This window comes from Protopterus annectens, chromosome 4.part1, assembly GCF_019279795.1.
Source record: "Protopterus annectens isolate FY-2018-M chromosome 4.part1, PAN1.0, whole genome shotgun sequence".
NCBI lineage: Eukaryota > Metazoa > Chordata > Ceratodontiformes > Protopteridae > Protopterus > Protopterus annectens.
In genome coordinates this window covers 609,429,202-609,452,631 of record NC_056734.1, presented here as the reverse complement: position 1 = coordinate 609,452,631, position 23,430 = coordinate 609,429,202, and the positions used below count along the sequence as shown (strand labels likewise).

At 34.0% G+C, this 23,430-nt stretch overlaps 1 protein-coding gene across 1 annotated transcript in view; it reads right to left on the bottom strand.

Annotated features, from left to right (window-relative positions):
- DNER (delta/notch like EGF repeat containing) overlaps positions 1-23,430 on the bottom strand; it is a 1,500,171-nt gene that overhangs the window by 687,015 nt on the left and 789,726 nt on the right. The window contains exon 6 of the mRNA XM_044070411.1: positions 10,956-11,109. Within this exon, the coding sequence (XP_043926346.1) occupies positions 10,956-11,109 (154 nt within the window). The remainder of the gene's footprint in view (positions 1-10,955; positions 11,110-23,430) is intronic.

Below are 23,430 nucleotides of genomic sequence, written 5' to 3'. Positions count from 1 at the left end.
ACCTAGCGACAGTCACATAAAACACATTATTTAAAACCCACCCATGTGGGGTCTATGCCCCCACACCCCCCAACTAAATACACCAACTCCAAGGTTGCACTACAGTGGGGAAAGGGGCAAATTACTGATGATGGCCAACATGCTTTTTTCCCCCTGGGAAGAAATTTGCTTAAGTGAACATTCAAAGGAATTTGCATTCCATTGATTAGGTTTGACAAATAGGTGTTCAACAGGTAGTTGCATCGATGAAATGATATAGACCTAGTTGGAATCAAGTGTCAGTTCCATTAATAGTTTGATTATTTCCCTATTAAAAGTCTGCTTCTTTTCAAATTTGTAGGAAAACAAACACATGGTTTAGTCTTTATATTAATGAATTTCCCACCCAGGCTAACTGCCCAGTGCTTCTCATGCAATTATTGTTTTATTTGGTAATTACACTTGCTAAGACTCTGTTTCAGTGCGCCACTAAATTTGTTCCATATTAGCGATACATCAGTTTGTGAAATATTCAGTCCAATGCTGATTAGACAAAGCATTTTTTCTTTACTGTAACCAGATTTCTTGATATTTCTATTATGGGTAAATCTAGGTAAACAAAATGGTTTAGCCAGTGTAGGCAATAAACTAAAAAGATGGTTCCTCCTTCCATAATAAAACAGGTGCAAAATATGATTAAATATCTCTATGTGCAGACAAAATATGGCCAAGATTTTTTTCTCATACTGTAAAAGTTACAAAAAGTTTTCTTAAAGAATTGTACAAACAAACAAAAAAATCTCCTGCTAGACAAATACATTATTTCTCCACATTTTTAAAATTTGAATTGTCTCAGTAAAAGATTTATATGTTATTGGCTCATGATATCCACACTTTCTGCAAAACAATTAGGCAAAAAATATTAAAAAGTGAAAATTCGTAGCATAAAAAAGCTTAAACTAGTCTTCAGTTTCCATTTGTTTGAGTGCTAATGCTTTCTTCAAAACAAAAAACAACAAAAAATGTCAGCTGGATCATAAAAAACTCAGAAAACTTTATTTTGATCACCAGCTGTAGAGTGGCAGATTTACAGGACATTTACGCTCAGAAATGTCACCTACAAGAGAATCACTTCATTGCCAGTGCTAATATCTCAAGTAGCTAATGTTCCAGCTGTAATGGAAAGATGTGCAATAGTTTCAGCAATATTTAAGCTACTGCCTCATTTCCAGGTGCCAGATTATTTTGTGACATTACTTGAATTCAAATGAGTACTTTGCATATCCAAATCTCAGTACACTGGGTGTAAACATTTCAATAAAAGTAGTCTGTTAGAGCAGGACTTCGGCCTAATTCTTACTTATATTTCTGAAATTAAAGAAACCAATAAGGTGTTTCTTTTTTAAGCTGGATACATTGCTTTGAACATGTGAGCAGAGTTTTTGTGTTATTTAAAAACAATGATTTATATGTTCCTCTTCGGTCCAGACAAGAGCAAGGTAAATATCTGAATCAAAAACATAATGACTTGCGTGGAAATCCAGGCCAGGAACCAAAATTTAAGATTTACCGGAGTGCAAAAATTTCAAATGGAGCACTCTGTGTGAGCATTCAGTCATTGAGCACACTACATGAGATGTGAAGAGGCTAGAAAGTATTTTAGTGTCAGCATGTAACATGTGAAGGCAGGACTAAGCAATGTAGCGAAGTATGTTTTTTGTGTCTGCAAGTGCTTGCCCATTGTCCTAGCCATAGAAGTGTGTGTGTGTGTGTGTGTGTGTGTGTGTGTGTGTGTGTGTGTGTGTGTGTGTGTGTGTGGGTTTAAGGGTGGGGGTCCACTTACTCATTCTGCTCAGTGTATATTTTAACCTATACTGGTATTTGGAATGGTAGCTATTTTTAAAAGAAAAAAAAATACTTTTTATCTTTTACTGACTATATTAAAATTATTGCGATAGCTTCATAGGTGTAGTAACTGTTCAAAACTGTAAATTTAAATTTCTCAGCAAAAGCTTTCTTGTTTATTGAGATGCCAGTGCAATCTCTAACCTTCTGGTAGACTGCTGATGTTACATAACAGAACTAAAAGTAGCTTTATAATAAATATTAACTTTTATGCAGTGTTTTATAATTTAATTAATTGCTCATTTTTGTCTTGTATAGCTATACTTTTGTTTTATTCTGCTGTCTTTTCTCTGAACACTAGAATTTTATTATTATTATTATTATCATCATCAAATAGAGGTTAATGCTATTATGTGCACACGAGCAGGGTGCCTACAATGTAGGTAAAATTGCATAACCTTAGCTTTTGGTTTTTCAGTTTCACAGCGTATAAAGCTTGTTATAGAAACTGTTTAGTCATTTTCACAGTTAACATCTTCCCTTTTTGGAAAAGATTAGACCTACCTTCTTACTGGCTTGGTTTTAGCAGAAATTCTGCATATACTATGCACTTTTATAAGGGTTCCTATTATATAATTAAAGACGCAATCCTTTGAATGTGCCTTGATCGAACTTGAAAGCACAAAACAGCAAAATAGCGAAACGGCATATAAGCGATTTCTTTCCCTGGGAAAGAAATTGATTGTCTGCCTCCATTACTTTGACGTTTTCCTCACTGTATGCAATCTTGGAGTTGGTATATTTAAGTAGGGGGGTGTGGGGGCAATGTTTTGAAGTTTTTATTTTTATTTATTTATTTTTTTTGTGGAACAGTGATTTTTTTTTCCCTGGGGAAAAAAATCACTATCCCGAGTGTTAGAATTATAAACTTTCACTTATGGGGGTTGATAAATCAGCGTTCGCTTTTTTAAGCGTTCGCTGATTTAATATAGACCCTTTTATAAGAGAGGAGATGTATACCTTTGTATTCAAAATATAAAAAAAAAGTGATTTCTAAAACAAATTGAGTTATGATGTCATTTTAATCATAAAAACATGGCTCAGTCAAAGAAATTCGCATTTTATTCTTCCTGGTTACAAGAGTTTCCATAATCATTGGCTATATATATCACTGGGAGGGGTATTCCTCTATCTTAGAAAACAGTTGGGTGCTGCTATGCTATATAATGATCAAGAGGTTGAGATGGTTAAGATTAAAGTTTGGCTAAATCACAACACCTATGATGCAACTACTAAACTCCTTACTTATCTCATAATTTATTTTACTGTGGAAACCAGTATAATTACAGATAAACTGAACAGCCCAGCTCAGTATAATTATTCGTTATCTGAACTGCCCCATTCAGTATAAGTACTGGTTTTCTGAACAGCCCAGTTCAGTATAATAACTGGTTATCTGAGCAGCCCAGTTCAGTATAGTTACTGGTTATCTGAACAACCTAGTGTATACTGGACCACTAACTTTAAATCTAATACTTTGTATCACGACTTATTGCATTATTACGTCACTTTTTGATATATACAGAGTATGAGGCAACCCACAACAGATGAGAATATGTTTGATTTAGTGTTGTTTAAGAACTTTTTAAAGGTATATAGATACACATCTTGCATCAATTAAGTAACTCTAGTTATAACAACATGGACTAGAAGATTAGAACTGCAGATTTAAAAACAAACTGCAAGCAATACCTTATAATTCATATTGTAAAGCATATTTTTCTGCTGTCTTGCAGAAGTTACAAGCTTGGAAACAATGCATGAATAATCAAGCTTCTAAGGAATATTGGTGCAGGTTTTACACAAAAATGAATTAAGTTATATTTAGGTATGTATCATCATGAAGAACTAAACAAACTAAAAGATATGAACCCTGTGGTAGAACAAATGCATACAGCTTATCTTATACAAAAGGAAAACTGTCACTGGGAGCTTACTGACAAACTAACATACATGAATTTCTGTGGTGGAAGAGATGCTTACAAAAATATTATAAAAGGAAAAACCGTCCCTTGAGAACAATATCCACATAACCAGAAAATGGAAAGTTACTTAAAATTTAAAGTCTTACTTAAGAAAAACATATAAAGTCCAAAAGTGTCTATGAAATCATGATAGGTCGTATTTATTTCAGATAATAAGAAAATGATTTTCAGATATTTGAGAGATCATCTTAGGGATAATTTTCAAAAGGTAACTCAAAATTTGATGGACAAAACACTACTAATGAAAAATGCATTTTCAGAAACAAAATAAATATAAATATAAATATATTATAGTATATATTTATGCAATATAAATATATAATATATAATAAAAATATAATATATAACATATATATATATATATTATATATATAATATATATACACACACATATAAATATATAATATATAATTATATATTTAATATATTTATTGTATTATATATTATTTAATATACATAAAATAAATATAATAAATTTATAACTGTCTCTTTTTTAAAAGTGTGGTGATATAGTAGTGCCTTTCCCTGGTGACAGACTTTAACTATGATCATAACTGTCCTACTGTCACTAAGGATGACACCGATGATGACACCGAATAAGCTTTCTGTAAGATTAAATATCATGTAACAACAGGCTCAGAAGGATCAAATGGGCTCTTTATATGATCAGGGATTCTTTGGTCCATTACTTTATTCTCTTCCAGTAAAACCTGAGTAGTGGATATGTTATTAGTGCTTATAAAAAGGCTGTGGTTGTCCCCAACTGTCAAAGTGGAGACACTAACATTATCAGCAATGATTGACACCTTTGTCTGACTAAAATATTGGTAAATTCTTTGAAGGAACACTCATAAGTCTAATTTGTAAACAGTTTTTGCTACATGTGAAGCCGTCTTGAAATAGTTTCATTAAGCAACATTCATGTAGTACCAGTTTACTGCATTTGTATAATAATGTTAAAGCAGCCCTTGTCCATGCTATCTATCTTGACCTTGCAAAGATGTTTTCTTTAATCCTTCATTTATCAGTTAAACTGAATTTAGTTTTGTTTGTTGTAAATAGTTCCATAATGAGATGGCTCAGTAGATGGCTGAGAAATTGCCAATACAGGGTAAAAAAAGACCTTTTCTAGCTCCAGATTGGTTAATTGGGGAGAAGGTCCATAGGGTCAGTTACTGGACTCTTCTCATTTAATAACTTTATGTAAGTTATGACAACGCCATCCAGCACAAACACGTACATTGCAGCAGTGAAATACAGTGTAATTGATTTTATTTTTGGTCCATCATTTCACAATTAAACTGGTTCAGCACAAGGCTTTCATCTGTGTCAAATCTGTTCAAGCCAGAAAGACTGCCTCATATAATCTGCTAATGATGACATCAAATAAGGAGCAGTACATACAAAATAAAATACAAGTATATAAATAAAAAGCAAAATAAATACACCACTGCATAAATGTGACACGTCTAAATACTTAATTACAACTATAGCTATGAATGGATTTATGAACCTTAAAAAAAGAAATCATCTTAAAAATGTGCCTTTAAATCAGGTGTAGATCAAGCATCCAAGATGACATTCCATTGTTTTTCAATTTTGTCCAAAATCTGTTGCCAGCCTAATTTATTTGCACTTTTTATACACAGTACATCTATCCCTATAAACCTGAAAGAAGGATTAGGGTGCTTAGACACATTCCACCAATAAATCCAAATGGAAAAAAAGCAGTAACTGAACCAAACAATTTTTACCTTCAATTGTTTGGTGCTTAGACATATGTTTGAAAAGTGAACTTGTCTGTTTATTACTTCTAATGTCACTAAGATGCTCAGAGATTCTTGTTTTAAAATTTCTAGTCTTCCCTATGTAGAACGCCGGACATGTGTATGTAGCAAAATAAATAATCCATTCACTATGACATGTAATCAAGATATGAATAACAAAATCTTCTTTTGATGTTCTAGCAGAAGAAAATGGTTTTATTTAATTTTATTTACTACATTACAGGCTGTACAATAGTTTTTCCTTTCCTATATGTAACTGCAATGGGCAGGTACATTTTCAGCCAGTTCTTGTTCCAACATATCAATATCCCAATATTTATGTATGACAGATGCTTGTGCTTTAACATTTGACCCAGAAGTGGTAACAATTGTAATTGTAGTTTCAGGCTTATTAGATTTGTTAGTATATTCCAGTAATTCACTCCTGACTTTCTGATCAGTCTTGTCATTCATTGCCTTAACTAAACTAGTGTTATAACCTCTTTGTATAAACCTTTGTCTCAAATCTTGGGAAAAATTAATATAATTGTTAGAGGAACAAATTATTTTAACTCCATGGAACTGTGTATAAATAATATTGCTTATATTATATCTGCAGTGCATTCTATTTACTTCCAACAAAAAAAAAATCCTGACTGGTTATCTAAATGATCATGTTTTTACTGTACTATCTTGATTTTTGGGTACCTGCACATCTAAAAAAGTAAAGTGTTCTGAAGACATTCAAAACTAAAGGTTATGCACCATTTATTACTCTTTAGATAATACACAGATTCCTAAAAAAAAGATGAGATTTGATGTCCACACCAGCCAAAAATCATCCAAATACCTGCACCACATATCAATGGCACAGATGTAGATATTGTGGCTGTTATCATAAATAGCTTGTTCATCTATATATGCTATAAATAGGTTGGCATTAATAGGTGCAAATGAAGCATCCATAGCATACCTCTCAATCTCTTAAAGCAAAAAATCTGGACAAAGCCTAATAAAATGGGGGGCAAATGCCCGAAAATAGAGACAGATTTTAAATATTGCTCTTATAAACTTAAAAAGTTGCTAGATTAATATGATTTGTTTTAGCATTCATTTTTCTGAAGGATATGAAGCCTGAAACACAAATGTATATCATTATTTAGTGACTTCAGTCCTCAGATCATCCCACTGACTTGCCAGAAAATCACAAATTTTATCAGGAACAGATCAAAAATATGAGGCAAACATCTTGCCATTCTGTGAAAAGCTGTACATTTCAGAGGTATGATCCATAGCCATACTTGTCATTTGATTCTAAGTGAGAATGTTTTCTGTAAGGCATAAAAGAAATGTACTAAAACCCAGACTATATAACTAAGTTCTTTCTAACCAAAATTCTGGAGACAATGTGATATGTTGGTATACAGTGAATTAACATCTAAATTGCACATATACCAAGATGTTTCCATCTGTAAATCATCAATAAGTTTACGAAATTCAGTTGTATCTTGTATTCTGGATCTAGTACAAGCTAAAAGTAATTTTAAATACTGTGTAAGAAATTTAGAAAATGGCTTTAAAAGCAACCCTTTCCCCAAATGTATTGGTCTTTTAGGAGGTTAAACTAAGACATTTTCTAGAAGAGATATGATCCTCACTTCAAATACTTTGTCAACTATAATATAAGATCTAGAAACTAGAGCAAAACTGTAGCTGGACCATTCTAAAATCAATTTTTATAAGACTCCACAAGACTAAACTCTGTGATTATTCTACTTGGTTTCAGACAGAATATTTCAAGACTTCCTTCATAAAAGACAACTGAGCATACATTAATGAATATTCTAAAAAAAATGGAATCTTTTCAAAATAGGAGGGCTGTCTTCAAAATATATATTTTAAAAGATATGAATAGCTTCATAAAATGTTATCTCACATTTCAAGGGCATACAGAAATTCAGTTTAAAAGAAAACTGAAGTTTATGAAACACTATCTCATGTTAAAATTTCAAAATATTATCATCCTTAGGGGAAAATATATAAAAAAAAATCTATTTAATTTTATATAACCATGCAAAGAAACTGCCTCAATCAAATCAGGCTTACAGGTACTCCAACATTCATATTTTTGAGAAAATTGTTGAGAACTGAATAAATAATAAACAAGAGCAAAAGAAGAGCCAGGAGGAATGTATATGTGAGACATGGACACAAAACTATAAATAGTTAATTTTGGGGTATACCATCAAAATTCAGACATTTATTAGCCTAAAGGTTTAAAATTTCAGTCAATTATCAAACACGTTTATTTTAAAACAAGTCATGCAGAATAGGCAATAAACAAAATTAAAAAAGAACAACATCCTTTTGCTTGATCTTATTGCTAGCTTCCTAGATATTTAAGCTTTAGCAGATTTAGAAAAGTTCGGCATGGCCTCCTGTCAAACTACAAAGCCAAGCAAAGATTATATTAATTCTTGGGGTTCCCATCAGAAGACCAAAGATGCATTTTGTCGAATGCGTCTTGGTCGAACTTCAAATGTCAAAAATGCAAAATGACGAAGTGCATATAAGCAAATTCTTTCCCTGGTAAAGAAGTCGCTTCGCTACTTCCTTCACTTTGCCATTTTTGGCACTGTAGTGCAATCTTGGAGTTGGTATATTTAAGTAGGAGGTGTGTGAGGGGCCCCCCAGTTTATGTAATGTTTAAATGTGGTTTTTTTTGTGTTTTTTTTTTTTGGGAGCAGCGATTTTTTTCCCTAGGGAAAAAATTGCTGTTCTGGTAGTTCGATGTGTTGTGAATTTGAACTTTAGAGTTCGATATATCAACATTCGATCATTTGATTATTCGTTGTTATAATATAGACCCAATTCTTGTGGGTAACAAAACTGGCAGCTAATTGCAAGTTAAAATATAGAATAATCTTAACAATTAACAACTGTCTAAATGGATAAAATAATAAAAAAACATTGTTTGCTAAGGGTAGCTAATAAAACAATGGCAACAGCCTTAAACACATTTCTATTAGAAGGATATGAACAAGTAAACTTTCTACTTTAGTATGAATTATTTTCAGGGGAAAACACAATTTAACTTCATTAGAGTTTACAGAAGATAATTACAAAACACTCTGGCACAAGCCCATCTCAGCAGATAACATTTTTGTTAGCTGTTAACCCTCAGAAACAGTCTGAGATGATGAGGTAATGTCTTGCCTATAAGGTAATATAAAAATGTTTGCTTTTTGTTGAAACATGCTTGTACATTTACTGCAAAAAATGATCAGATTCACAAAAAAAAACATGGAGGCACAGAGGGTTATCTAATGTCCTCTACCCTTTTTATATTATTAATGGCAACACTACTTTAATTCTTCAGGAGATAAGATGGAATTTATATAATTAATACTAGATTAAATCGTTCATTTATTTAGAATACTGCTAAGCAAGACATAGATGATTAGAGCTTTTGAATATACTTGTAAAAAAGCTGATAGTGGCGAGCACCAGTTAAGATGAGCAGCTGTTACCCTCCTATAATACTCGGAAAGAGAGCTCCAAATCACAACCTCATGAATAATTAACCAGGTGAATTTACATATCATGTTATGCCAAAAGGCGCAGCACTTTCATGTAATTCTCCTGACCCCTAGGTAGTCACATGCTGCTACTGTAGCTTCCATACTCATCCAACTTTGGAACCACTCTCATTACTTTTAAACTGGCAATACACAAATACCCCCCCCCCCCCCTTGCACTGGGTGGGATACTCTGCTCCCTGAAATGAAGTAGCCCCAGGAAGTGTGGGATTCAATGTGCAGTAGTAAGTAAGGAGCCTTGAGCCATCATTCATGTGGTGGGTAAATCAAAGTATCAAGCTGTGTCAGTAGTTAGAATAATGCCATTTAGATGTCGTCACCACTCCTCATGTCATTTTGAAATTGACATGACTGCTGGCCTCCAGCAGAGTCACACAATAATTGGATTCCCCTAAACACTTTTTCCATTCCCCTAAACCCTTTTCCTAGGATAGGACAGCTGGCCTCTCCATTCTGTGACCCACCCCCCATCCAGCTTGACTATCAGACTTAGTCCATTTCCAAACTTGGGTCTCAGGTGCATACACTTCGTTGTCCCTGCACAGGGCTGCCACATCAATGCTTTCATTGTGCTCTTCATATCGTCATGTTCAGACATATTAATGTAGGACATAAATCTGTGTACATTGTGGAACCACACTGGCTCAGAACTATGACTCAGCATTGCCATTTATACTTCATAAGTTATTTTTAAGGCTGGCATGCATGCTAAGAATAAAAAACATGACTTTAGATGCAAGCTACATCTGTATGGCTGTTGTGTTATGGTGCCTCTTCCCCCCATTTCCAGAACTGGCCACTGACAAGTTTACAGATACAATGTTGCACAAATGTTGACACCCAGACCCTAGATGGTTATACTTTCTTGCATTTTTGGGTGAAACAAATGACTTGCCTAAATGATATAAATTATACTTTTGACTGGAAGTTTAAAACAATGTTATTCTACTTTCTGTTGTGCTCATAATGTTGTTACCTCACATAGCACATTAGGACTATGGATTATATGTGTTATTTTTACTGCTAAAAAGAGCTACATGTACTGTATATATTATACAAAAAATAATTTGTGCAATTCACTGTATGGCCTTGTAATCCTTTTTGACTGTTCTCTGATGACTAAGAGTTAATGTGGCTCCTTTGGTACTTTTGTGTAACTCATTTGAGGGACTTGTAGTTAAAAAGCAACACAAAGCAACATGTGATTTATCATGTGATAGTGTGACTGCACTAGTGAACTGCGAGGGCCAAGATTACAGACCCGAGTGTTTGTTCTGCTCAAGAATTGACATCCTAGTATGAAATATTGCAACTACAAAACAACCATGAAATGCAACTTTAGAACCATCTTTGCAACTGGATTTGGACAAAAATAAATTTATGGACTTATTTATATTAACACATTGCTTTAGTCATTGCCTCGTAGGATTTTTTTTTTTTTTGCTAGCAGTTAACAAAAGTGAATTCTAGGAGACTCACAGCTGACTCAACAACCTAAAATTAAGCAAAAGATAAGCAAGGAATCATTTGGGACATGTGCTGTTTATTTAAACATTCAGCACATTATAAAGAAGAACAATTATCTGCTAATTTACACAAAAGTGAACAAAGCCTGTTTTTATTTAAAACTGAATGCAACAGATAATACTGTACATGCATATTTATGAGTTACTGATTATTTAAAGCATATGTGACATAAGTGAGTAATCTTTGCTTCTTACCCAGCAAGCAAGAACATGTGAAGTTTTTGCCATCTTTCCCTTGTTGTATATCAGTGCATGACCCATTGTTCAGACAAGGGTTAATGTGACAGGCATTTAATTCTTCACAGTAAATACCAACATATCCCTCAATGCAGTCACAGAAGAAATTTGCCTGAAAAGAAAGACAGCCAAGTATAAGTTTGAAGAATCAGACACATTCATAATACCATTCATCTGTGTAAATCATAAAGTATATTTATAAATACAGCAAACAGGGATGAAAACTGATCATGTTACTTTGAAGATTTGTTTAATTTAAACATTTTAGGAAAAGAAAGCAGTGTTATTTACTAAAAATCGCTAGACTGGGTCTGATTAATGAATAATAATATTGTCACAGATCCTGTCAAACAAATAATCTTTGACAATCTTCCTTTACTAATACTAATATTATCATATAGAAAATATTGAACACTTGGATGGCCAGTAAATGCAGAACTGCAGTTTATTTATAGTGTTTCAAGAAAACAACTGCTATAGTCCCTGCTTTTGAAACTTCATGTTTAACTAGCGATTACACCAGTAATAGTAAGAAAAGATCAGCATTATTGTTCTGACTAATGCGGACAAAGGTAGAGAATAATATAAACTCTGACTCAGGTGTATTTAGACAGAAATGTATATATTGTAGTCAATCTAATTCAAGTCTTGTCACTGCAGGGAGTTCAATGCACCATTTCATTCATCAGTGATATGCCACATTATTGAAGGCAACAATGCATTCTGCATCTTTCAGATAACCTGAAATGAATATTGGTTACTATTTGGAAAGTCTTCATGAATTGTAATCATGTTTTGTTTCATACCGCTTACTTAAATTTGATGTTACCCAGAGTAAGCCAATTTGTGATTCAATTCTACTTAAAAGCTTACATATGGAACACAGGATTGAAGGAGCTATCACAGACTTGGAAAAAATATAAAATAAAACTATCAGTACTACTAAACTGTATGACAGATATATTATGTAATGCATTCAAAAATTACAGAATAACTACCCTATATAAGCAGAATAAATAAGTTATTAACAGTCTTTAAAATCATTATATCACTTTTATGAGAAGTAAAAATACCTCATCATGCAGTTAAAGAAATCAAACTTCTTGAAGATCAGTTGGTCAAAAGCTTGAGAAACAAACTTTAATCTATCTAACTTTAAAACTAGTAATGGCATCCAAGGATAAAACAACATATAGGCTAGGTATTAGCTGAGTAGGAAGGCACTATGGGCCTGAGAAAAAGTGTGGTAATGCAACAACATGGGTAATTTGACAGTGTGCCTACCATCCAGTTATGGAGAAAGGAGTAAAGCAATAATGTTATTTGTTTGTGAGCAAGACAGCAGCTAAAATCCTATCCATGTTAGGAGAGTGATTTACATCTTAACAAAGTTAGTGTGTGAGAGCAATTTATGTCTTACATTGTTAGTGTGCGTGGTTCAAAACAGCTTTGCAAAAATCCACATTTAAAGATAGATTGTTCTGCAGTAAAATCAAATGACCATTGTGTAATCCTGCACAACTGAAAAATTAAGGAACTGCAGTGCAATTCTGCTGAACTGAGTATAATTCCGTTATGTATATTCTGACTTCTTCCATAATGAAAATATGTATTGTTTATAGGGCATAAGGTGATTGCATGTTTAGTGGACTGCTTTCAAATACTCTGTGATGCTTTTTTTAAAAGACATTTACTTCAAACAGAATCTGGCTCCTCTATTTCTACCATGCTTGAGTTCACAGACTAAGAATTCAACAATTTAAAATGATAATTGAACTGCGATTTTCACTAATAATAAATCATGGCCCTTTTGCTGATGGTAAATATGACCAATATGAAAGAAAATGAGGACTGGTGTTCTGCTATATGATGGCAGAAAAATCTCTTGTATTTTTTCAGTTTAGAAAATAAAGTTTCCATCTGCAGATAACATTGTAAACAAGTGCACACACACACACACACACACACACACACACACACACACACACACACACACACACACACACACACACACACACACACACACAGCATCTCACAGGTACTGTGCGACAAAAGAATTCCAACAAACCTCAGTAGCATGGTATACAAAACAATAGGGCAGACAGTACTTCTGTATGGTACAGAAACTCAGGCAGTGAAGGCAGTTCAGTTGAGTAAGCTAGAGGTGATGTAGGTGAAGTACGTTAAACCAGTGTTAGGATGCATACTGCTGGATAGATGAAAAAATGATGACATCACAGCAAAAGCCAAAGTAGCTCCAATTGCAGAGAAGATCAAAGAGGAATTATTACAGATTATAGTGGTTTAGGTACAGCAGCAAGAATGCAAAAGATGATTTGTCAAAGAAGATCTAGGTGTGACAGAAAGAAAACCAAGAGGGAATGAGGACATCCAGTAAAGAGATGGATGAATTGTGTGACAGAAGATCTGTAAAAGTCAGGCATGATTGTCAAAAAAAGGCAGAAGAATGGCACTGAAGTAGAGGCAATTGCTATGATATCCTGACTCTATACAGAATATGGGAAAAAGTAGGTTGATAATAATGTATATCTAATAAAATAAGCACTTATACACAGGTACATATTTATCTATATGTCTATATATCTACATCTATCTATCTATGGTCTCTAACTTTAATTTCTCCATTCCTAAGTCAAAGTACGATTAAAGTTGATGAAATTAGTATTGTTTCACTTTTTGATGTCAGCCAAAAGTGCTCTTCGCAGCATCCGCAATGTGCCCAGTAATGACTCCTTCTGCACTTCGTATGGAGTTATATGTATTGATAGCATATCTAAATATGATTGTAGACTCTTACCTGTTGCTCCTACTACCATTGGAACTATCTGGGTATCTTTCTTCCACATTGCTCTCATTTCTGCTTGCAAATCTTGATATTTTATGACTTTGTGTCTCTCTGTACATGGGACACTGTAATCACTGGGTGTGGCAATTTCAATGATCAATGCTACTTTGTCTTCTTTTCTTGGACCACTATATCCAGTTTTCTAGCATTTGTCTTTTGAATTGTTGGCAATGGATGATCCCATGTTATGTAGATTTTATCTTTTTCTGTGATTCTTTTTGGATCATGTTTCCAGTATTTTTCAGCCACTTCAATACCATAATGTTTGCACAATCCCCAGTGCAACAGTCTCGCCACATTATTATGCCTTTGAGTATACAGTCCTTCTACTATTAGTATGTCGCAACCAGCAATGAGGTGTGCAACTGTTTCCAATTCGGTTTTACAAAACCTACATTTGTCTGTTTCTCCCACATGTTCAATGGACTTTGTAAACCAAGGTATATGTAGCCCACTACCTTCTGCCACAATATTAACCTTTCATTTCTTGGTTTGAATTTGCCTCTCCTTAACCATTCCTGATTTCGTGCCTGATCAACATGAGGTTCTTCCAGAAGTTTTCTATACTTGCAACTATATTCTCTCCACATTTCTTGCCTTCTCATCTTGTCTTTCACTTTATATTCTTTCTTTTGTTTTTGGCACATTCAGTTGCTGCCTGTTTTTTATGTACTTTTGGTTTGATTTCTATTCCTGCTTGACACTGATATGCTTCTGCTAGCCTAAGCAGGGAAGTCATTTTAGATTTATTCTCCTCATGTTTCAAAACTTTCACTACATTTGGGTCTTGTGAAGTCAACAGTTATGTGTGGAGTCCCACAATTGCAGATCTGTACATTTAATCAATTTCAAGGAGGCCTATCCCTCCTTCAGAACGGAGAATATATAATCTTGGTATGCACTGATTTTTATAAATCATTTGATGAGCATGAAGCATCCTTCTTGTTTTCCTATCTAATCTATCCAACATGTTTTGGGGCCAGTCAATCACTCCAAAATTGTAAGTTAGGACAGGAAGAGAAAATTGGTTTACAGCTTGGATTTTTTTCCTAGATGTCAACGCTGTTTTCAGGATTAATTTAAGTCTTCTAAAGTACTCCGTATTAAGTTTTATTCACATTTGTTCATGTTTTATTGTTGATCTTTCATCAGTTCACAAATACTTTTACACTCCCTCTTGCTCAAGTTCTTTTATATCACATTCTTGTCCCAAACTGATGTTTTCTTGATGCTGCAGTTTTCCTGATTTAAAAGTTGCTCTTGCACATTTATCAAGACCAAATGACATTCTTGTATCATCTGAAAAAGTTTTGACAACTTGCAGTTGTACTTTTAGTTCCTTATCTGATGAGCTATACAGTTTCAAATCATCAACAAAGAGAAGATGAGAAGACTACACTTTGTTGCTTTCTGGGAGCCAAATTATAGCCAAGACCTAATCTGTTAAGCAGACCGCTTAATGGGGTAAAAGCCAGCCAAAAAAACAATAGAGAAAGAGAGTCACCCTGGGATATCCCCCTTTGAATTTTTATCCCTGGAATAATAATCTGTCCTTTATCATGGCTTAATTGCAAAGTGGTTTGACACTGTTTCATGGTCACTGTAATGTAATTGATCAGTGTAGGGTGTACTTATATATTTTTAAGCACTCTTTTATCCATGAATGTAGGATACTGTCAAATGCTTTTTTGTAGTCAGTCCATGCCATACTTAAATTATTACCCTTTTTATAGTTCTCCACTATGACAGCAAATAATCCTTTGTTCCATATGACTTTCTTTTATTGCCCTTTTGTTCTATATCCATAATTGAGTTTTCCTCTAAATGACTACAGACTGTGTCGGCATCAATTCCAGTGTATAGTTTATATGTCATCAGAAGGCAATTTATTGATCTATATGTTTTAGGGTAGCTTCCAGGTTCACTCTTAAGTAGGAGCATTGTTTTTCCTGTTGTTAGCCAGGTTGGTGCCTGTTTGGGGTGAGCATATAAATAGTTTTTAATCATGACTAATTCTTTATGCAAAGATGTTAATACTTTTAACCAGAAGTTAGGTACTGCATCTGGGCCTGGCGTTTTCCAATTTGAGGCCTTTGTTATCAATCACTCTGGCTGTTACTTCATCCCATTTTATATCCTGTACCTTTAGATTTCTTATTCTTTCCTTTATTTCTTCTATCCATTTAGCATCTCTGTTATGTTCCACAGGATCTTCAGAGATACTTCTCCAAAATGTATCTATTTCTTCTTTTTTTGGTGGTCTTTCAATTCCTTTTACTTTAAGTTTCCCAAACCTCTATAAAACTTTTTTGGGTCATCAATAAATTGCTTATTTTGTACTTTTCCTTTAGATTTATCTGTTATCTTCTAAGTTTTTCTGTCTGTGCTGAGATTTTTTTGTTTGTTATTTTCTATAGTGCATGATAGATCCTGATCTGTTCTAATACTGCACATTGCTTTTATCACATCTATCTTTCTAATTATTTTTGTTGATCTGTTCCCTCTTCTATATTCTTCTAACAATGACACTTCTTGTCTTAGTTGCTTTATTTTCTTTATTTGATACTTCCATGATGTTATTCAATATTTCCCCTTTTCCCTCACTCACTACCCTGTGTCCTTGTGGTAGAACTTTATCAGTTATTAATTTAGGTGCACAGTAATATATCTTGTTTACTTCTGTTATATCGCATGGATCTCTATGGACAGTCCTAATTATTGTGTTCATTTGTTTTATCAAACTTCTGACTTTTTCGGTTTGATTGACCTTCTGTAGTCTATTTCTTTCATTGATCTTAGTATGTCTATCTTTCTCTATTAAGTCAAGCATCTCTTCTCTCAGCTTGTTTTCTTCTAAACTAAGGGCACATTTTTTGTTTTTCATTTCCTGTGAGCATTCTATAGAAGTTCTATTGCATCTTCCTGTGGCATAATCTCTTCAATTTCATCCTGCGTCACCCGTTTCTGTCATATAAGAAGTCACTGGCCTATCACTTTTCAACATTAACTGTGTCAGAGTTTCTACAGTTTCCTGTTCCTTCACTTGCTGTCCAGCTTCAGGTGAATGTTTATACTCATTTTCTATGGAAGGCTCCAAAATATCTTCATATGGTGCCCGACCAATTGCTTCCCATTCTACTGGTTTCCACTTAATCTGGAGTTCCATTGCTCTATCCTTTTGTGGAGCTTTCTGAATTCGATTTTCTACACCAAATCCTTGACTTTGGAGGTACTTCATAACCTCAGTTGCTATTTCTTTAACTCCTCTATTACTGATCTCCTTTTTTATTTTTCCTCTTTGTCTTCTTATTTTTTGTATTGTAAAGTTTTTGAGTCTGGATTCCATATGACACCATATTAACTCTTTTTTCTTTCCCATGTCCATATTTCTTCTTCATACATCTCCTGATCTTCCTGTTTCTCCATAATTTGGGGACTCATTCCATCATGCTGTGACCTGTGTTAGACCTTCTACATCAAATCCTTTACTTCGCAGGCACTCCATAACTTCAACTTCAATTTTTTCTTTACTTCTGCTTTACTAATCTGCTTTTCTACAGTCTATCTTTATGATATTACTTTTTTATTGTGAAAATTTCCATGTGTGTATGCCTTTGCCTGTACTTCTCTTTGACTATCTTAGTGGCTGCCTTCTTTATAGTGATTAATTTGGCTTTTGCCTTTGCATAAATATTGCATCATATCAAATCCTGCTTTGTTTCCCATGTCCATGTTTCCTTTTTATACTTTTAAAAAATATCTAGGTTTTGTTTATATTTTAGCACTTCCTCAGATGCTTCTTTTTCCAAAGTTTCTTGATCTGTATAATTTTTCAAAAATACGTTGTATTAATGACTACATTTTTTTATTTGAAGCTTCTGACAGTTTTTCTTGTGGAAGTATTTTTCTTTCCTCTAATTTTTCTCTTAATCTTTTTGAATATCTTGTATCTGGAAAGTATGGGCTTTTTGCATAATGGTGACAATACATAAATTCTTTCTTATCCTCAATAGTCCACTCTATCACCTTTATGGCTCTTCTTTGGCCTATCAGTTTTTGTGATTTTTGTGGACTGCTACTTACTTCTACAATGGCGGGGGGGGGGGGGGCATACTCCCGCTGGGCCTGGCCCCATTGTAGGAATGTTTCCATATTTTGAGGACTGTACACTGTCATTTTTTTCCAGTCCTGGCACCAGTGTTTCTACTAGGATTGGGCACTTTTTTATCCTTAGTCTTATGCACCCAGCTATCTTGTTTAATTTTTGACCTACTTCTGTCCATGATATATGCTATATAAATACAGTCTATATATCAGTGTTGCCTTGGTGAGGTATTGTGAAAAACAGGGTCCACCTTGTGAAGGTACTCACCAAGACTTGAGGATTAATTCAATTTCAGCACTACTACTCTCCTTTATTTGCTGACTTTTCATCTCTCCATTCATTCCCCTAGATATATATATATATTTATTTATCTATAGCTATGTGTGGTTATGTTTAAATATTGTTATAGTGTGATTCACTGTCATATCACAAAACTGAATGCAACCCATTAGAAGCAATACAGTGAAAAATCGCATTACTGAATAATCAAAACATCTAACACAGTAAAGATAACAAAAGTAAAGCAATTTCCTTTTATGATCTTAAAACTAAACTCTTCCTAACACTAGAGTCTAATATGTCTGATTACTTGTAGTGTTATAGATATTTTTTTTAAAGATAAGGTAAAGGATCAGAAGTTTGCACTCCCTTGCACTACCTTAGAAATACATGCTAACCATAACCATAAACCTGACACTTTCTCTAACCTTAACCCTATACCTTAACTTAAAATATCCTTTCTGTGACACTACCACTAAAGTAAACAGGCTCACACAGACATACACACATGCACACACACACACACACACACACACACACACACACACACACACACACACACACACACACACACACTCCACATGCACACACACATGCACACGCACACACACACACACACACACACACACACACACACACACACACACACACACACACACACACACACACACACACACACACACACTCTCCAACACATAGATGCATATACCACTACATCTATTCTCTTCCCTAACCCTTGAATAATTGCGCACATACAAACACACACACACATATATACAAAATCCACTTACCTGTTATTATAAATTATACATCCAAGGAAATGAATGTCTGTTCTACTCACCATTCAGCCTAATGCCTCTGCAGTTCATTTAGTCAAGAAACTGAATGAACAAAAGAATGAAAGGAACCCATATGTATGCAGGAACGCACGCACACTTAAAAATGCAAAGCACTCTGTGTCAGGTGCTGAAGACATTTAAAGGTGGAAGATTATGAAGATCACGTGTGTGTGGGCAGTACAAGTCTGGGATTTACAGAAAGTTTTGGTATTAGGGGAGGGAGTGTGTTTGCAAGTGTTTGTGAGTTACAGTTAAGAGTAAGGGCCAGGGAAGGAAATATATTTAGTGCTGTGTGTGTACTCCTGTATGTGATGTATGTCTGAATGTCTTCGTAGCTTTATGGAAAGGGTTTTTCTAAAGTAAGGTGTAGGATTGGGGTTAGGGTGCAGGATTAAGTTTAGGATTAAGGTTAGGATTATCATAAATTATTAAGGTGGTGCGGCAGGCATTTTATCAAATGTTCTGTGAAAACATACAATCACAAAGGGAGTGAAATAGTTCTAGATATAAGGTTTAATTTTCTTATATTTTTCCATGATTTTTGAAGTCTTTGACTTAGCATGTGTAAGTATCAGGATATACTTCCATGACAGATGTCTGGTGGGGTAGATGCTTGCTCCCATTCAAAAATGAAAAGTGGTATCTGTTACTAAGTGTTCTGAATAACGGGTTACTTGAAGGCCTTCAATAAGACAGCTGTGTTACTTTGGGATTCAACATCTGAAACATAATAAGCTAATGTTTGACAACATTACTTCTGTGAAGTTGTATGCAGTTCAAAAGATTCACTATAGACGTGGCCTTGGCACTTCTATAGCATATCAGTGTCCCAAGTTCAGACAACCTCTAGGGTGCAGTAACAATTCCAGTGGTGGGTGAAGAATGATGGGGGTAAATCTTCTCAGCTCTCCTAGGCACAGTGAACTAGGTTTCTAAGGGTATACAAGTCAGAATATCCCTGTTGGTGATGGGAAACATGACAGAAATATAAACCTCAGTAGGCCGAAGGATTCCTGGATGGCCACACACATATGTACATATATACTCACAGACACACACATACACACATCAGTAGTAACACACCCAGCATACTTTGCAATCATACAAGTACATTTTGTACAGTAAAAAACATTTAGGATAATACAATTGCATTCAAAAGTGATGCAACTGTATTACTGGCCTGATTTGCTATTTAAATAATATTTAGAAATGTTTAATTGTGCCTATTTGTGAGATATTCTCTGTGTGGAAGATTTTCAGTTCAAAAATTTCTAGTTAATCACTATATATTAATCAGATCAGACAATAGTAGTAGAAGTAACGAATGTAAACTCGTCTTAAGTCAAAACAAATATACAAGTCAAAACTATATACAGTAATTAACTAGAAATATATGGAGTGAAAATCTTCCACACAGAGAAGTTTCTTACACTGTTTTGTTTTTGGACCCACTACACTTTAGTGGGTTGTTTTGAGACTTCGGGGATACCACGGAGATTACTTGTTATTTGTTATATCTTCTGACTCTTCATCCCATCTCTTATTTTATCATATATGATGTACTCAGATGTAGACAGTTGTTTCAAACAACATGCTATGCCACTAAAGCCTACATAAATAAAAAATAATAAAAATAATACTGTATTACACATTGCTTTATGCTTAGAGATTATATTTGCTGAAAATAAAATTTGTAAATGTTCTTTAGCATTTGTATTGCTGGACATAGCATCAGAGAATGAGGGCTAAGAAAGAATATACCCACCATACCTACTTTACATTTTATATAAGAATAAATGCTGGTTTCTTTGCCTGTCTGCCTATATATCTATCATTCAGGGTTTTTTAAAGAAAATATTTATGTTCAGGACATCAAATTATTTTTGAAACATTAACCTTTTCTGATCAATACAACACATTAATGTGTTTAATGATATCAGATGACTTCTCGGGTTGTCTTTCATGGGAAGTAGCAAAGAGCATTTAAAATATATATATTTCTTCTTATATACTTTGCTAAATTAAACAAACTATATATATATATATATATATATATATATATATATATATATATATATAAGCACTACAGAATCCTGAAAGCCCAAAATCCTGAGACCAAAATCTTGAAAGTTGAAAATACTGAAAACTCAAAATCCTGAAAACACACAGGACACCAACACTCACTATATTCCAGCACAAGTACATACAGAAACATATTACCCTTCAATTATACGCAGGAGGGCAACCCCCCTGCACCCCCACACCCCCTGCTACTTAAATATATCAACTCCAAGATTGTACTTCACTTCACTAAGTGCAATCTTGGAGTTGATATATTTAAGTAGCAGGGGTTGTGGTGGGCACAGGGTGGCTTGCCCCCTGCTTATACTTGGAGAACAGTAATACAGTTTGTGTTTTATTTGTTTCTGTTTGTACTTGTGCTGGAATATAGTGAGTGTTTGCATCCAGTGTGTTTTCAGGATTTTGAGTTTTCAGTATTTTGAACTTTCAGGATTTTGGTCTCAGGATTTTGGCCTTCAGGTTTTTGGGCTTTCAGGATTCTGTAGCACTCCTAAATATATATATATATATATATATATATATATATATATATATATATATATATGATTAGCTTAAACCAGAGCATAATAATTTAAGAATTTCTGAAGCTGTTTAAGATATACAGAATAATGCCTGTTACAGATCAGAAAAAAGACTGAAGCTTCTCTTTAAAGGAATAACCTGTGTAAAGCATTACTGATGAAACTGTATTTTTATGAATTCTATCACATATCAGAAATCACTGGTAATAGCTTCAAAAGTACAAAACTTGTTATAAAGAATGTAGGTATATTGATGGACAGACAAATACTCACAGATCTGGCAACCTTTAATAGTACCATAAATAAAACGTTTGACAAGGCTATCATAATTTATTAATTTTGAAAGCATATTTCTTACCTGGAAAAAAGATGCAAAGAGTCACCCACCAAATGACACAATACTTATATGCTAAAGATGTATGCCTTATGATTACTGGACAGAATGCCTTGAACAAATCATTAGACTTTGAAGTTCCTGGAATTTTAATTATCTGGAAGACTGTATAGAATTTTGTAGCCATTTTATGTGGTTGTTTGTTGGTTAACTTTGAAGTGAGATCTATTTCTTTTCATTTGTCTTTTAATGACTGTATCCAGGCATCCGACTAAATCTTTTGTTTTCTCATTCATACTGTTCATTAAATGCTAAGTAGAGCAGTGGCATTTAAGTGGGACATTCTGTGAAATATTTCTATTTTTAGCAACAGTAAAATGCAAGCTGTCTGTACAATGTATTGCCAATTCGCATTTTATTTAGGAGTAAACCATGTTGTTCGTCTTTCAGCTTTTCCCGCTTAGGGGTCGCCACAGCGGAACTCCGGTCTGCTAATAACTGGCAGTAGATTTTTACTGTTCCAAACTGCCAGCTTGATGCCCAACCTTCAATGAAGGCATGCCCATTCACACATGTCTTTCGGAATGCCACTCAACCGTGGGGAGGACATGCAGACTCCACACAGAAGGCACTCTCTGCACTCCAGCTGAGAATCGAACGGGAAAACCTGTTGTCGTGAGGCAACAACGCTACCACTGCACCACCGCGGATACTAGGAGTAAACCATAGTTCAGTAAAATAATTTTACTGTATGAGAGGTCATGAAGTTTTATGGTTTTCAAAACAAATTAAGATACCTTGGAGTTTTAATTCAGTAGCAAATACAATGCCAGTGAATTTTTTTTAAAATTACTACTCCAGTTCATCTCAGATAAAGCCTCATCTTTTTTATACAAATTAATTCACCTTCACACTTCACAGCAGATACTCTTTTAACAATTAAGTTAACATGAAATAAAGTAGTCTGAAGCTTTTTGTGACTTAGTTTCACTTTGCAAATGTGCATATGTTATTTTATTATGTATCCAATGCTTGTATTCATATTCTGAATTAGTGTAAATTATTTATTATGAGACTGACTGTACACATGAACACTGCATAAACATTTATTGAAATATTTATTGGAATATGTTTTTATTTTATTTTGTTTATTGATATATATATATATATATATATATATATATATATATATATATATATATATATATATATATATATATATGGTCCCTATAAGAAAGACAAAAGCTCACAAGAGGAAATATCAAAAGATCAAACCAGGAACATCGAAAACCCACAAGGTTAAAAAACAAAAAACAAAAAAAACAACATCTGCATTTTTGCAGAGTGGCAAGCATGCCTGTATCCCCCATGTGTGGGGTTATGTCCCCTATACCTCCTGCTAATTAT